The 16,896-nt window shown below is 38.4% G+C and overlaps 1 protein-coding gene across 3 annotated transcripts; it reads right to left on the bottom strand.

Annotated features, from left to right (window-relative positions):
* Positions 1 to 182: 182 nt before the first annotated feature.
* On the bottom strand, positions 183 to 16,896 carry LOC128016785 (TBC1 domain family member 14). 3 transcript variants are annotated; one of them, XM_052601574.1, is made up of 16 exons: positions 16,540 to 16,896; positions 16,157 to 16,279; positions 13,415 to 13,471; positions 11,741 to 12,428; positions 10,556 to 10,682; positions 7,805 to 7,923; positions 7,155 to 7,237; positions 6,902 to 7,019; positions 6,243 to 6,349; positions 5,329 to 5,415; positions 5,018 to 5,112; positions 4,868 to 4,939; positions 4,029 to 4,157; positions 3,817 to 3,926; positions 3,474 to 3,732; positions 183 to 2,763 (listed from the first exon to the last, which is right to left on the bottom strand). In XM_052601574.1, the coding sequence occupies exons 2-16, from the start codon at positions 16,215 to 16,217 to the stop codon at positions 2,707 to 2,709; spliced, it is 2,169 nt and encodes a 722-aa protein (XP_052457534.1). In that variant the 5' UTR covers positions 16,218 to 16,279; positions 16,540 to 16,896; the 3' UTR covers positions 183 to 2,706. The 3 variants fall into 3 exon arrangements, with proteins under 3 accessions (XP_052457534.1, XP_052457535.1, XP_052457536.1); XM_052601575.1 differs by lacking the exon at positions 13,415 to 13,471 and having other exon boundaries at positions 16,540 to 16,890; XM_052601576.1 differs by lacking the exons at positions 10,556 to 10,682; positions 11,741 to 12,428; positions 13,415 to 13,471; positions 16,157 to 16,279; positions 16,540 to 16,896 and adding an exon at positions 9,040 to 10,111.

The raw sequence follows: 16,896 nt of genomic DNA on the forward strand, positions 1-16,896 counted from the left end.
GGTTATAGGTAAAAAAATATTCCACTGTGATCACAACTGAAAAAAGTGCTCATAAGTCTTACAGGAAACAGCTTTGTGGTTATTATATGTAGCAAATCTGCACCTCGTGTATGACTCACCATCTCAGTCTAGAGTGCCATTATTCTCAGTGTGAACACTAATGAAGTCAAGAGACAATGGACCACGAATATATACAACTTTATTTCTATATCACCTGTATATTGACAACAAAAGCAAAGGCAGCATTTTTCTGACAGAAGGACAAACACATAAGAACACAGACAGGTCAAAGCGTGTTGTGTGAGCTGCATCAGTGCTTGCTCAAATAACTTCTGAAAGCTTCAGTAAGTGTGGGATCGCATGCATACAGTCTGCACACATTTGATTGCTCATACAGTGTTGATATAGATGAACAAAACGCTAACATTAAATAGTTTGGACTGGCCAGTTATTCATAACATTGAACACCCTGCTGCTTTCATCTTAACAGACTAATTCTGTCAGTCCCCACATAAAACACTAACATAATAAATACATTGCACAATAACATTACTGTACTTCATTATTAACATTTCCTGTAGTCCTGGGTGGCCTATGCTCTTTTGAACAGAATGAATTGTTCATGGTGATGATCAAGTACTCACAATATAACATGAAGTTGTTTACACGCGCACACACACACACACACACACACACACACACACACCCACACGTCATCTCAGCCATTACAACTGAGATTGTCTTTACTCTTTTTATTGTACATGAACTCAAACAGCTGAATGCACTGGACATCTAAGTCTTTTAAGCTCTTTTTCTGAGTTATGTGCATAAGTTCTTTCAAAACTTTGGACTCAAAGCAAAAATGAAGGCCATTTCCTTAAAGCTCCTGGTGCATGTCCCCCAGATATATAAATATTTTAAAACTGAGGCAATGAATAATAAGATAATAATAATAATAATAATAATAATAAAAAACAGCCAACATGAACACAAAACAAGTTCTGTTCCTGTATGGTAATGAACAAGAAACGAAACATGAAATGGCAGAGCACAGTAAAGACCACAGTGAAAATCTATGAAAAAAAAAGTATATGTTTTCAAAGCAGCTTATTGCAGTGGTTTGGTTTAGACCACAAAAAGGTGGGAGGTGTTCCTTTGATCACAGTGATCACACAGCCGTGAAATCTCACATTATCTTGATAATATCTGAACATAAACTTAAGATATCAAGTGCCTTTCAATATTCTGGAACCTTCATAGCTTGTTAACATATTACCGTGTGCACACACAGTATACACAATTACACTCCCAGAGGATATGAAATTAGGTATTTTTCCCCCTCCTCACAAAAATAATAATCCATCAACTTTACCATGTGTCCTAATCAAGATAATAAATAAACATCTGGATGTTTAACATGATACTGTCAATACTTCACAGTGAAATATATTTTACTAAAATGGGTTTACAGCATTTTAGGCAGCATTAATTCATTGATGTAAGGTCCTTACTTTTACTTCTCTAAACTTTTTAGGCCAGTTAACTGCATGTGTGCATGAAACAAGTAAAGACTATGAAGTATTCCTGCATGGTATTTCATAGATTCTGAATAATAAGATTTTGTCAGATTTTAATCAATTAAATTTAATCAATTTGATGAAGTGTTGAACGCCAAAAATAATTTACTGCAAAGTGTAACACCAAGCATAATGCTGAGATGAGCCGTATGACAGAAAACCACCACCATCTATGAACACAGTCAATCCAGCTTCTTTTCAACACTTCAACCACCTTGAGACCCAAGCTGCACCAAACTGTCAAAGCCACATCCATTATGCTAAAATCCTTGTTCTGTAGGCATGAACTGAAATGCTAGTATTTCAGCATGTTTGGTTTAAGACTGGCACAACACTTCCTATAAAAAAATATATATAAATAAATGAGAGAGAGAGAGAGAGAGAGAGAAAAAAGGGGAGCGAGAATCTAGTAACAATTCCACAAACAGTGTTCACTCAAATCTCTGAATAAAGACATTTGTAATACAGAGAACAGAAACACAGATTACAGAGAATAAGAGGAAGAATAAATAATAGTGCTTTAAAAAGAAACTTAAATTAAAAGTTTACAAAAGGTCTTAGAAACAATGTTGGGATTCACTGACTTTGAATCCTAGCAAACAAAAACTCGTCATGATTTGTGCACTTCTAGTTTTTTAAACTAAGACTACCTTTGAGATTCCAGGACTTTGAAGGATACTCAGAGGCCACCAAGAAAAAAGTACAGTTAGACTGTCAACAATCTCTTTTTAAGTCAATATGCTTTCATATTAGAAGTAAACCATTTCAGGAAAATCCCTTATTATTTTATTTTGCGTAAAAGGAAATGCCTTGTTTAAGCTGAGGGATAAAGCAGAAGAGAAAGAGTGAAGGTGAAAGTAATGAAAGGACAGAGACATTAAATCATTTAGATCTTCACAAACTCACACTGCCACACTTATTGTGAGTTGGGAGTGTACATTCACGTGATGTGTTGCCTCCGTTCCAGCCGTGTGAGGTCAGTTAGTATTCCCACGCATCAGTTTGTATGGGACTGGACATGTATGACTGGAACTAAGATTTTCTGATGTGGTACTAGAGGTATGCAGGGTCAACAAGAGTTTCTCTCTTCGTCTCTGTGAGGTGGAAGAGAAGACATCAGGATGCATCCTTAGTGTTTCAGTAGAGGACTGCCCCGGTCTTGTCCTTTCTGCAAAGCCTGAAGAACCTAGAGGTACAAAAGGAAGAGAGAGTGTGTGTGTATATATATGTATATAGTGGAAACAATTTAAATATGAACAGCATTGTATCATTCTTGTATATATAACATTTAATCCTTTTCGAACTAAAATATAATTCAGAAAGTATTTAGACCCTCTGATTTTTTTTCCCCACACTTTATGTGCAACCTTATGCTAAAATGCTTTCAAATTATTATTATGATTTTTTTAGTGTCTGCTTTTTCATTATGGTTTATGAAGTCTGAATATGTTTTTCAGCACAACATGATGATGGAGACTGGAGTAAAGGCTGCTGAATGTAATAATATTTTTAATGTTTTGTTGATTGGATAAAAGGGGAAGTTGTGGCCTAGGGGTTAGAGAGTTTGACTCCTAACCCTAGGGTTGTGGGTTCGAGTCTCGGGCCGGCGATACCACCACTGAGGTGCCCTTGAGCAAGGCACCGAACCCCAAACTGCTCCCCTGGTTCCACAGCATATAAATGGCTGCCCACAGCTCTGGGTGTGTGTTCACAGTGTGTGTGTGTTCACTGCTCTGTGTGTGTGCACTTTGGATGAGTTAAATGCAGAGCACGAATTCTGAGTATGGGCCACAATACTTGGCTGTATGTCACGTCACTTTCACATAATACTGTTTAATAACTATTCATGAAATGCATGTTATGTGTTTTTATGATTGTTCAGAGAAAGATGCTCACTTGTGCCCATTTCTTGTTCTTGCTGTTCATGTTGATGGTGGTTATGCTGGAGAAGATCTCGTCAGCAGAGATGTCGTCCGGCAAGCGCGTCAGGAACTGAGCGATGTGGATGAAGTCCATGTGTGTGAGGATGTCCTCGTAAAGACGCAGAATCCCCAGAGCCGTGCGGAAGAGAAACTCCTCGCCATCACGACAGAACACGTCCCACACTCGACACGCAATGTCCAGCGGGAGAGATTTACTGTACAAGGTGAAGATCCTACACAGACAAAAGCAGATCTATGATAAAGAAATCTGTTTCTCAGGGGCAAATTTCTGACAGGACTTAAAGTATGTCACTTACCAGTCAATTAAATAAATATCAGAGGACAGGCTGTTATTTTTAAAGTGTGCAAAGAGCTTTGGTAGGTTTTCTTCAAAGAACACTTCAAATGCTGCAAAGTATGTCAACATCTAAGGAAGAAAAATGACAGGAGCATTTGAAAAGTCTTGAATAACAACTATTTTTTCCGCACAACTTAAAAAGACTTAATAAGACTCCTCATAAAAACTCACAAGGCTGTGGTCCACTCTGTAGAAAGCCATTTGACAAGGCTTGTTCAACAAATTGGCAAATGCAATGAAGGCATCAGCAGTGTCCATGTTGAGAATCAACACTGCTGCTATAAAGGACATGCCCTGCACCTACACAACAAACACATAACAGAGATACATAAATGAGGATTCATCTATTCCAAGTTTGGAATAATTAAGATTTTCTCTTTTACTCTAGTTTTGATCATATAAACACAGCCACAGTGAGACTTATTTCAAAACCTTTTAACAGATATTATTCTTTGACCACTAGTGTTAGTCACAAAATAGTGACAAAAAAAGTTTTTCTTTTTCCAAAGGACTTGGCATTTAAAATACATTGGAGATTTGAATTTAAAATTGTTGCGTCATACAAGTGAAGCTGTTTGATTAAGTAACATTAACAGAAACGTAAAATATGTTCTCAAATTTGATAATACGAGCTGTACACCTAGCATCTTTGTGGAGGTGAAAGTGCAAAAGCTCTTTGGCCAACGATTGACACTGTGGTCTGTGAGCAGGATGTAAGAGGGCTGTGCAGCACACATTGCTCTGGTTTTCTCACATGTGCAGCAGAATAAGGTCTAAGGCTCTGCTTATTACGTGCATAATAGCTTCAACAGAGCAAACTTTAAACCTTTAAACTCCAGCAAACCAGCTGTCCGACACAACATCTTTGTCAGTTTCTGTTTTACAGTAAACATCTCTTTATATGAGTCAATGCTCAAGCAAACTGAGGTTAAGGTGCAGTGGTACAGGATACATTTAAAAGATATTAGACATCATTTAAACAATAAGATATCATAGTAAACCAGACTTACATATCCCACATCCGGACGATAGCAAGTGTAAGCTCCCAGAATGCTGTGTAATACATCATGGTATGGGCCTCCCTGAAAATAAAGCCCAAGAGATAATGACACAATTGTCAGCAGATGATGTAAAACACCAGACACTTCAATGCACCCTACCTGCTGAAAAATACAGAGACTGGGAAAGGTTCTGGAAATATCTAATTTGATCAGTTCTAGACTGGCCTCTCGATCAGCATGAGACAACCCTGCATCTGAAAAATGAGCAATAATTAGTTACAAAAGGGCAGTAAGGGATGCTGATGGAGGAGAAATAGCAGGAAACAAAAAGAGTAGGATAATAAAAGAATGTCAAGTATATAAATAATGGTTGATATGAGATTCAAGAAGTTATTCCAGCAAAAGTGGGAGAAAAGAAACAAAAGTAGCATGTGCTTGGAAAAAAAAATGGAAAAATGCGTAACATTTACCTTCATTCTCTGTTTCTGCAGCAGCCGTTGGGGCTACGAAGGCATTCCACTTTTCTTTGGCTCTTGCCAAACAGATATTATACAGCTCTGTTTAAGACACATACATAAATAATAAGAAAAAATGACCTACATCTAAAAATCCCTATTTGCTTTTGTAAAGAGACCCCCTAGTGATACAGTTAGGTTATTACATCTAACAGTTTTTACAAATCAAATTTGCTTTTGAAGATCTACTCAGCGCTTCTCAACTCCTGGGATTTCACCCGTTTACTTAACTTAAAAACAAAGTATACCTGCATTGTGTTTAAATACAGGGAATATTTCAACAAAAATGTGAAGCAAAATTCTCATAATATAATAACCCAGCTTGTAAAACTGTGTCTCGTCAAGAATCTGTTGCCATTCCAAATGTTCATCTTTATTTTTCTACTCGTGATCACAACAGATCACTATTGCAAAAGAACATTTAAACCACAACAGCTTTCGGTGCAGAGTTCTCACAGTGAACAACCAAAATAGCATTGGTTATTAATACCTATGACTTCATTTACATTAGCATATGACATCAATGCATGATTCATGCTTTGCTTTGGATATGCTGCTCTCACAAAACAAGGCTCAAGCTTGTTTACGGCCGCACATTTATGGTATAAATTTGTGGGTTTATGCCAGACAAGAGATTCAAACTAAATACCAATCAAACCACAGGCCACTGATTGTGAAACACAGTGAAGAAAACAAACCCATGATACAAAGCCATTTATATTACTACACACTTAAAAGAAAAGATAGACTTTATATTTAGAATCATTGTTCATCCATACATTTCGAATTAAAAATACATTGTCATATTTAATCAAGTATGTGTGTATCATGTGTGTATGTGATAAAGAATAGATAAAACCCATTCATACCATCTGTGATGTTCAGTTCATTGCCTATTGCTAAACTCCAGACTTTGCCCCTCACACTGGGTGGCAGACCCTGCCACCATAAATCCCTCACCCGCCTGGATGAACACCTGGAATGGGGAAGAGAAGGACAGAGCAAAACAAGTCAATTAACAAGTCCAATGTGTGCAAATATTCTCAGGGAAACACACGGCTGAAGTAGTTCCAGGCAGGTTTGACTGGATTAAGATGTCCATATCACTGCGCTAAACCATTTCAGTTATTTCATTGTTCTTGGTTCATAAAGCAGATAAACTTAGTTTCGATATTAAAAGAAACATGTCTGCTGAACACTGTTAAAAGAAAAAAAAATTGGGGGGTGGGGGGGTAATTCACACATGCTTGCTTTATCTTTTTTTTCTCTCAAAGCATATTTTAGGACTTTTAGCCACTTCTATTCACAGGGACAGCAGAGAGATCATTGGATATAACAAGGATGAGAGCTGTATCAGATGAGCACCTAAGCAAACACTTCTAGTCTGTCTCTCTCACTAATTTGTCAAAACATCTCTTGCCAAATGTTAGTCGTCTTAGAATGTTTGTCTGTTATTTATTTGAATGGAATGTCAAGAATGCTTGTTTGTGTGATATATTGTGTCAATGATTTTTGTGTGCAGACTCACATGCTTTGCCAGTTGGGTAAAATCTCCTGACTCCAGGTGAGAGCAGCATTGCCAATGCTTTCCTCATGTTTACACCTGTCCTCTAGTTGTTTCTTCCGTTTCTGGGCCTCTTTCAGCTCTGCATAGAAACACATACACGCAGTGAGAGAGAGGAGGAATGGCAGTGAAATGGAAATCTGTTTCAACAGCGCCCTCTAGAGCACACGAAACTGGACACACACAAACACAAACAAAAGCTTGAAAAGAAAGTCACCTCTCTTCTTGGCCTGAGCCACCATCTCTTCATATTCTTGTCTGTGTTTCTGGGCTTCTTCCTCAGGCTTTGCAGGAAGATTCCTACACACAGATACACAATTACTTCCAATGGACTTTACATTTCTATTTGCGAGAGAAAATGTCTTGAAACACTTTACATCTATAAATCCTTTTTTATTCCATATTCCCCATGCTTTAAATTATACTAGCGCTCTATATCATGATAGGTAAAAATTGATAGCCTGAATGCTTTGAATAAAAGCGTCTGCTAAATGCATAAATTAATTTTTTATTTTTTATTTTATATCAATCCAAATATCCTCTGATTGGCTTCATCACTCGGTCTCCTCTCCACCAGTAAGCTGGTGTGTGTACACTATGGCTGCCGTAGCATCATCAAGCTGGATGCTGAACACTGGTGGTGGATGAGGAGATACCCCTGACAATGTAAAGCGCTTTGAGTGCCTAGAAAAACACTATATAAAATGTATTGAATTATTATTATTATTATATCATCTGTGCTGCATGTCATATCATTGCTTGCAAGATGAAAGTGTTTATTATTTATTTATTTTATCTTTTTTTTTCTACCCATCATACAGGAATGAGGTTTCATGACCGGAGGAGATGCACAAAAACAAAACTTACGCTGGACGGTTCTCCAGTATAAGGGCTGTGGTTGAAAGTGGCTCAAAGTCCAGGTTCCTTCTTACATTCTTCTTGGGAGATATGGAACTGCTAGATTGTCCACTCCTTCCTTCATATTCCTTTATAAATAAAAAGATAAATAAATAACAGAATAAATGTATAGACTTTATATGAATAATGTATAAAATAATGAAAATACTATAAATCAAATGTATAAATCTTATGATGAATAGCACCTGTTAAACACATTTCAATCATGAGTAGAAAAAGCTAAACAAAACAAAAAACAATGCTGTATATGGGCCTTTCTACAGAATTGGTTGAAAATCAAAGAGTTAAAAAATGCCTTGAAAATTTTTTATATTTCAAAAATATTTGTATGTATGCACATTTTATAATATCTAAGGTACACATTCTTATTTATTGTGCAGTTAATTATCATATTGTATTTTCAGAAAGACTTGGAATATTTGTCCACTCCCCAAATGTCACAACCAAAACTCAGTTATAATATTTTAATTAGAAGGGTTATGTTGACCTACTGAGCTTTTGCTTACATCCACATTGTAAAAATATTTTTTTGCTATGTGACCCTGGACTGAAAAAAAGTGTCTTAAGTGTCAGTTTTTCCAAATGTAGATTTATACATAATCTGAAAGCTGAATAAATAAGCTTTCCATTGACTTATGGTTTACCAGACAATATTTGGCCAAGTGCAAGTACTAAAGCGCTTTTTAAATGTGTTTTTTTGGTTGTGGGACAGCAGTTTGGACCAATTCTGTAGAATGGCCCATATAGTCCAAAGGATTTTACAAAATCATACACTAATATACAGAAAGCACACGCTATCGCTCATGAATGAATATAAATATTTAATTTGCCCCCACGCTGCACTCTCTCAGAGATAAAACTAGACAAAATGACCTACATTCCAACTTGAGCCAAATGTATATAATAGAAGGACACTAAAAAAAATGAGACAAGGAACTCCTAATTAGTTTTAAGAGTGAAAGGGGGACAGCAAACCAAAGAAACAGAATGAAAAATTAATAACAAACAAATGTGCTCACACCTGAACATCAGGTACACCTGCAACAAAAGAATCGCTCTCTCCACGTCATTTCCTCCCTACAAATGCTCTTTATTATATTCTTCTCATTTTCCTCAATTTATATCAGACAGAAAACAAAAAAAGGAAGGGGGAAAAGGAAAAAACAAATACGACACAAACTCACCATGAACGCTGCAGTGCTGTTGAGACATTCAGAATCCAGTGTTCCAGACACAACTCTACACCATTGCTGTACTTCCACAACTACAAGCTTAAGTGCCTTGCAGACCGAAAGACAAGGCACAGCAGCAGAGGAAGACCGCAAGGAATATGGGACACACCCTGAGAAACAGTAGCATGATACTACTGTGCTCCTGCTCCTCTGCTGTTATTGCGGTCTGACTCCTGCTTAGTTACTTGACACTGTTTTTCCTTGCCCTCTTTCTCTCTATTACTCCGTCCTAACAAACATGCACCCAACTGGGAGGCACTACATCAGAGGGGTGCAGAGGATCAGACTCTGTCCCGTGCTCCTGTCGTGTCCATAGGTGTGTGTGTGTGCATGCTAATACTACTCGTCATCATCACAGTGCTGAGAGAGGATCCATGATTTACAGGCAGCCATACTAATGGATTCCAGCACACGGCTCTCTGCACTGCGTCTCATGTGATCAGTGCGCTCTGTGCTCTGCTGTGCATGTCTGAGTCATGTACAAAGATGATAAATAATCTGCTGTGTGTCATCAGTTCTCATGAGAATCTCTTTCACTGTTTCAAATGAAATATAACAAGAAACATCCTAACAATTTTGTCAAACCACCCTACACATGTTATTCCTTTAGGACTTGTACATGGCAGCAGGGAGAATATTGCAATGTTTAAAGTCAAAATCACAGGACAGAAGTACATCATATTGAGTTAAGATTAACTCATGTTTTCCTATAAGCCACTGCTACAGAGCCTAAATTAACCAGCACCTCTAAACCTGTCACCCAATACCTCGATCTTCCATTACAGCTGCAGAGAACAAAAGCAAGAGATAAAGGCAGGAGTTGGATGTGGGTGAAATCTAGATGGACACAGGGAGGCAGAATCATGGGGTTCAAATTACCTAAAGTAAACTGCAGGCCTTTACACTGGAAACAAAGCCCCATTATAAACAATATCAAAATAACTTTGAATTTGATTGATGCATAATGAATCAAAGTGAAAAATCTAAAACTAGTGTACATAAATCTTTAAACATCTGAAAGCTTCACTGTTAAAATGTTTTCTTCCAGCTGAGAAAAACATTCATGGGTTGATTTTCCCTAAAATGAGAACTCAACTTAACTTAACGGCAAGATTGCGAGGAGACGCATGGCAAATAAAAAACAACATGCGTTCTAAACTGGCTCAAAATATCAAACATGTTTGATATTCTAAGATTGGACATATTCTGAAGCTAAAAAAAATAAATTGTGTCTGTGCCCAACATACAATAAACTCTGCAAAATCTGGCAACTTTAGACTGTCCAAAACCTGCAGACTGGCTCTGACATTCTATAGGGCCATACTCTATGAAGGTTACATTAAACACTGAATACTGAAACTATAGTTATTTTTTCACAATTTTGACACAAGCATACTACATGAAAAATCACTCAAAAATCAGCTACATTGCATTTTGACCTAGTATGAGTGCAGGTGTGTGAACGTACCTTTTGTATTTTCCTGGAGTCTTTGGATGAAAGTCCTTTGTGTGGAACTTTACCAAACAGCTTCCAGCCAGGCTCTCTCTGCTCTTCCAGTGCACCCGTTTCCTTCATTGTCTTAGTAAAAAGACTCCTTACAAATATAGAAAATAAATAAAAGGAGTTAACAGAGTGCTATGTCTTCTGAAAATTACCCTCAAGGTTTTTTTTTTTTTTGTCTTTGAATTATTTTAAAGCAATGTGAATTCCACAAAGAGACACTTTATTATAGCACGTTTCACTAAACACAGAACAGAACAGAACAGAAAAAAGGGAGAAACTTAAAAGAATCCTGCACTACAGTGGAGAGTGAGGCAGAATGAACAAACATTTGAGCCGTTTTAACATAAAGAAAACCTCCAAGAAAGTCTGTGCTGCATAGATGAAAAGAAATCATCTTTTTATGGAATTACCTTTCCATCTCATCAAAGGAAAGGTAATTCTGAGGCATGTGCTATAAATTGAAAATGATCACCCACAGCACAAAGGACAGTGACTTGAGTGGATGTTCGAGAACAAGCCGAGGTCCAGGTAGTGATGAGCTCTATTCAATTATGAAGGACCTAAGCCACTTAAGACCTTTGGAGCACTAAAAAAACTGAAGTATCATAGTCATATCATAGATATATCAAATACTGCATATTATAGCCGGAAGTAAAAAAAAATCCGAAATTAAATCACCGGTGATGAGAAACCCTATTATCAGAAGATGAAATAGAAAGCAAAGTCGAGATGAAAAATTACAGTGGAAACAATAACTTGCGATGTTGCAAATGTTTGTTGCAAGGTTTTGTTATACTAAACAAAAACAAAAAACAGAAATGATTATTTTAGGTTGCTATGTTGTTATAAATGACAGAACTCAAGGATAAAGAAAGAGCTTAGATTATAATAGAAAAATGAAAGGGTGTGGCCAAGAGTATTGCAGAATTCCAGTGCAAACACACATGAAAAATTAAAAACCTAAAACTAAGTAATTTTTCATTTTTTATGTAATTGAATGATAAAAAAGTTAAATAATATTGATGCAACATTATTTGAAAGGCAAATTTTCTTTAAGTTAACACAATAAGCAAATCATGATACTACTGAACAAATCAGTAGTTTCTTGGTGTGAATTTAACAACATTAAAAATGCGAATGCTACAATACTTGTGGAAGAAGCTGGCGAGTGGACCCAGTCTCTTGGGTCTAGCCTCATGTGGTGTAGAGACCCCCACAGGTTGCCGTTGCGGGCTGCTCAGCTTGCCGTGTAGGTCAGTAGGAGATGAGAGTGAATTGTCAATACGGTGCAAGACATCTTCATTCTCAAATGTAACAACGGCGCTGGATTCGGATGTAACCATAAAGTCTTGGAAGTCCTCATTACTGACTGACAATGTGGCAGAAAACTCAGTACTTAAACTGGAAACACTGCACACTGAAATGTCATCACTGCGGTTCAAAGTGCCCTTGCCTGCCGCACTCGAGAGCCCACTTGCTCCATAAAGGCGGACCAAATCAAAGTCACAACGTGGGAAGGTGGAAGACTTGAGTGTGGAGTTATCTGAAACATCCAAGTTTAGTGTTGCCGGATTATCATCATGTGGAGGTGGAACAGTGGTGACTCGAGCATGAATGTGCTCAGGCGGGTTAATCTCAAGGGTGGGGATTCCAGAGTCCTGAGAGGCCAAGCTGCTGCGATCCTCATCACATGTGCTACTGAAGGGAGGGATTGATTTGAAGCTGAGGGAGACATGCGGCGGCTGAGAGTCTGAGGGCATGTGAAGGTTGACATGGTTTTGGGTGAGAGGCAAACACTGCTTGTGTGAAGATTTGCTGAACGATGAGACCTGGGAATCTAGAAAGACAAATAACAAAAGTAAATCAGTCCTTATAAAGACAAAAGTTAATCTGTAAGTCATATGGTTGTTTTGTCTCCTTATAGAAAATAAACTTTTTTTCTGAACCAACAAATGTAATTTCCACAGCATCAGATTACATACAGTATTTCATTCCTGCAACCTCTATGGACAGTTTGGCAATAAAAAACACCATTGGACAGGAAAAATCTTACTATACCTCACTAGACTTGATCATGAAGGCATAGGAATATACTAATAATAAAATTGTTTTTATTTGTCCTGGTTTTTAGGAATTTTTTTGCAATGAATACAATTTCTGCTTATGGAATTATCTTACAAATATCTTGGGGTCACATGGACAGAAATCAATTGTATCCAAGAAACTCAGGGAAAATTACACCCTACACCCTACACACACACACACAAACACCTAAAGGATTATTAGGAACACCTGTTCAATTTCTCATTAATGCAATTATCTAATGAACCAATCACATGGCAGTTGCTTCATGGTATTTAGGGGAGTGGTCCTGGGCAAGACAATCTCCTGAACTCCAAACTGAATGTCAGAATGGGAAAGAAAGGAGATTTAAGCACTTTGAGCATGGCATGGTTGTTGGTGCCAGACGGGCTGGTCTGTGTGTTTCACAATCTGCTCAGTTACTGGGGTTTTCACGCACAACCATTTCTAGGGTTTACAAAGAATGGTTTGAAAAGGGAAAAACATCCAGTATGCGGCAGTCCTGTGTGCGAAAATGCCTTGTTGATGCTAGAGGTCAGAGGAGAATGGGCCGACTGATTCAAGCTGATAGAAGAGCAACTTTGATTGAAATAACCACTCGTTACAACCGAGGCATGCAGTAAAGCATTTGTGAAGCCACAACACACAACCTTGAGGCGGATGGGCTACAACAGCAGAAGACCCAACCGGGTACCACTCATCTCCACTAGGAAAAAGAGGCTACAATTTGCATGAGCTCACCAAAATTGGACAGTTGAAGACTGGAAAAATGTTGCCTGGTCTGATGAGTATCGATTTCTGTTGAGACATTCAGATGGTAGAGTCAGAATTTGGCCTAAACAGAATGAGAACATGGATCCATCATGCCTTGTTACCACTGTGTGTTTTCTTGGCACACTTTAGGCCCTTTAGTGCTTATTGGGCATCGTTTAAATGCTACGGCCTACCTGAGCGTTGTTTCTGACCATCTCCATCCCTTTATGACCACCATGTACCCATCCTCTGATGGCTACTTCCAGCAGGATAATGCACCATGTCACAAAGCTTGAATCATTTCAAATTGGTTTCTTGAACATGACAATGAGTTCACTGTACTAAAATGGCCCCCACAGTCACCAGATCTCAACCCAATAGAGCATCTTTGGGATGTGGTGGAACGGGAGCTTCGTGCCCTGGATGTGCATCCCACAAATCTCCATCAACTGCAAGATGCTATCCTATCAATATGGGCCAACATTTCTAAAGAAAGCTTTCAGCACCTTGTTGAATCGATGCCACGTAGAATTAAGGCAGTTCTGAAGGCGAAAGGGGGGGCAGACACAGTATTAGTATGGTGTTCCTAATAATACTTTAGGTGAGTGTGAGTGTGTGTGTGTGTGTGTGTGTGTGTATATATATATATATATATATTTATTTATTTATTCATTTCCCTCAACCTTGAATCATGAAACAAACAAAGCATTAGTCAAAATGAATAAATAGAGAAAATTCTGTCATATTATTAGTAAAGTGGGCCCATGTTCATTTTCCATTAAGTGACAGATCTGTGCTCTCAGCCCACATTCCCCATGTGTCAATGGTCCAGGTAAATTCTGAAGAGTGACAAGACTCAGTGTGCAGGGCTGGATAAACACCTCTCTGAGTCTTCCCTCAGTAAAACAACGACACAACAACCTCTCATCACATTACTTCAGTGTGCAGGAGTAGAGAAAGCAACCTGAAACCAGACAAAAAAAAAAAAAAGAAGAAACGCAACCCAAAGACCTAAGGACACATCAGGTTAACACTCCCTCCAACTAAACTATGAGACAGCTGTCCTCAAACAACCTTGATAATCTAGTGAACAATATTGTTCATCAAAATTGGAAAAAAATAGCTCTTTGCCTAAATGAGGATAGAGGGAGAAAGATTGGGGTGCATATGACCAGAGGACATCACATCAAAAACAAAGTAGAAAATAGAACATCAGCTCCAAACAAAAGAGATGAAGAACAAGATGTTATATTGTGCCTGATGCGTTTGCAAAATCTATATTGGGAGAGGCAATGGATAATACAAGCTCTACTGGTTCTTCCTCCCCAACTGAATATGGTTCAGTGTGTGTCACAGGTGTGTGCACCTGCTCATCTACTACAAAAGAAACTAAAAAATGTGCATAGAATCTACAAACCATTATTCTGTTGTGGACAGAACATGCTTGAAGAAAGCCATGAAATCTATAATTGAAAGTGGAATCAGTAACTGCAGCTATTGACAGGACAACAATACTTTAAAAGCCCCAAAACACTCCTTAAACAATAACAGTCATCATTTCAAAAGTGACCCAGCCCATGCATTTCTCAAATGCATTTTTGGTCTTTGAGTTTTTTGAGTTACTGCGTTCCTGTAGTCAGAGAGAACTGATGTGAATTATCTAGTTAATTTATTTTCAAAATTAATAAGCTCTTTCTTCCAAACCATACAGATCTACTTGATGACTCTATGAGAAGATGTGCTTCTAATGCTTGTAAAATACTATGAAATTGTTATTCTCTCTCAAGGCAATCAACATCCTCCATCTATGTTGGAGGAATTGTGGGATGGAGGAGGTATATCATGTGCATATATTCTGGCAGTGCTCAAACAGGAGTCATTTTTGGGAAGCTGTATGGTCTACCATTACCAGCATTTCTGCTTTCAGAATTCCCAAGTCATTTGCATATAGTTCTATTCCTAACTCCCCTGAAGCACTTATTAAATACTTAAATATTTGTATGCATAATATGAATGTTTTGTTTCATAGCTAGCAACTGTATAACTTTAATAAATAAATAAAAAAAAAAAAAAAAGTGGGGAAGTCGTGGCCTAATGGTTAGAGGGTTGGACTCCTAATCGAAGGGTTGTGAGTTCTAGTCTCGGGCCGGATGGAATTGTGGGTGGGGGGAGTGCATGAACAGCTCTCTCTCCACCTTCAATAGGTGCCCTTGAGCAAGGCATCGAACCCCCAACTGCTCCCCCGGCGCTGCAGCATAAATGGCTGCCCACTGCTCCGGGTGTGTGCTCACAGTGTGTGTGTGTGTGTGTGTGCGTGTGTGTTCACTGCTCTGTGTGTGTGCATTTCGGATGGGTTAAATGCAGAGCACAAATTCTGAGTATGGGTCACCATACTTGGCTGAATGTCACTTCACTCACTCACTCATAAACACAAAATACCCACTGCATAGAATACACGTGTAATCACCAATGTTCAAAATAGGTTTAACTGATCAATATTACATTTTATTTGACTTTTTTTTTACAATAATTATACATTACAATATATTTTTTTAAACTATAGATTTTTTTGTCAACATTTCTGAAGCTTTATCTGGTTACACTCGAGCACAGTTCCCCCATGTCTCAAGAGCCTGTGATGCTAATGTGCAATAATTTTGACATCCAGGGCTCTAAACAAACAGCTTGGAGGATGTAGCTGTTATGGCTTCAAAGTTACTTTGAACTTACCATCAATGCTTTGACCCTTTGTGTTGCTTTCACCGGACGTGGGCTCTTCTGCTTCTGCCATGTTCCTGCTGCAGGTGGAGGGATGTGTGTGCGTCCATCACCCCCTTACCTTTACTCCAGACCCTCCAATAAACAACACATCAAACACTTCTATTATTACGGTTATAACACTGTCCGCTTTTACAAGCGCTTCTGCATTTCATTTACGTTGTCGCCGAAACTCTAAACTTCACTCAAAACTTTTCGCCTTCTTGTGAACTGCGCTGTTCCTGGTTCAGGAGACATTAAATGTTACATTAAGTGTCTGACTGCAAAAGGCTCTAGCTCTATTTGCGCACGAGTAACGCTGACAGAGAGATAAAAGCTAATGAAAAGTATCTTACCTGTTGTGACGCTGCAACCGCCATTTTAAAACATCCTCAGTATAAATGTGGCAGGAAAACATGCGAAGCGATCAATCCACCTGCGCTACGACTGAATGAAGTGCTGGTCTGCATCAAATAAAGTCAAAAACTATCGCTACTTTCACCTTTGTGGGTAACGTTGCTCTTCAGGCACGCAAACCGTTGTCATTTAAACAGAGGCAGAGCGTTTTGAAATAGTTAGGACGTATTGTCGGCAGTCAGTAAATCAGGAAGTGACCTCCAGCGCCCTGTACACACTGTAACGTTACACACTGAGCGACGCGATCAAAATACAACGCTCCCCGTCGACGCAGCTGCCCACAGTCTCATACTGTC

This window comes from Carassius gibelio, chromosome A7 (genome assembly GCF_023724105.1).
Source record: "Carassius gibelio isolate Cgi1373 ecotype wild population from Czech Republic chromosome A7, carGib1.2-hapl.c, whole genome shotgun sequence".
Lineage (NCBI taxonomy): Eukaryota > Metazoa > Chordata > Actinopteri > Cypriniformes > Cyprinidae > Carassius > Carassius gibelio.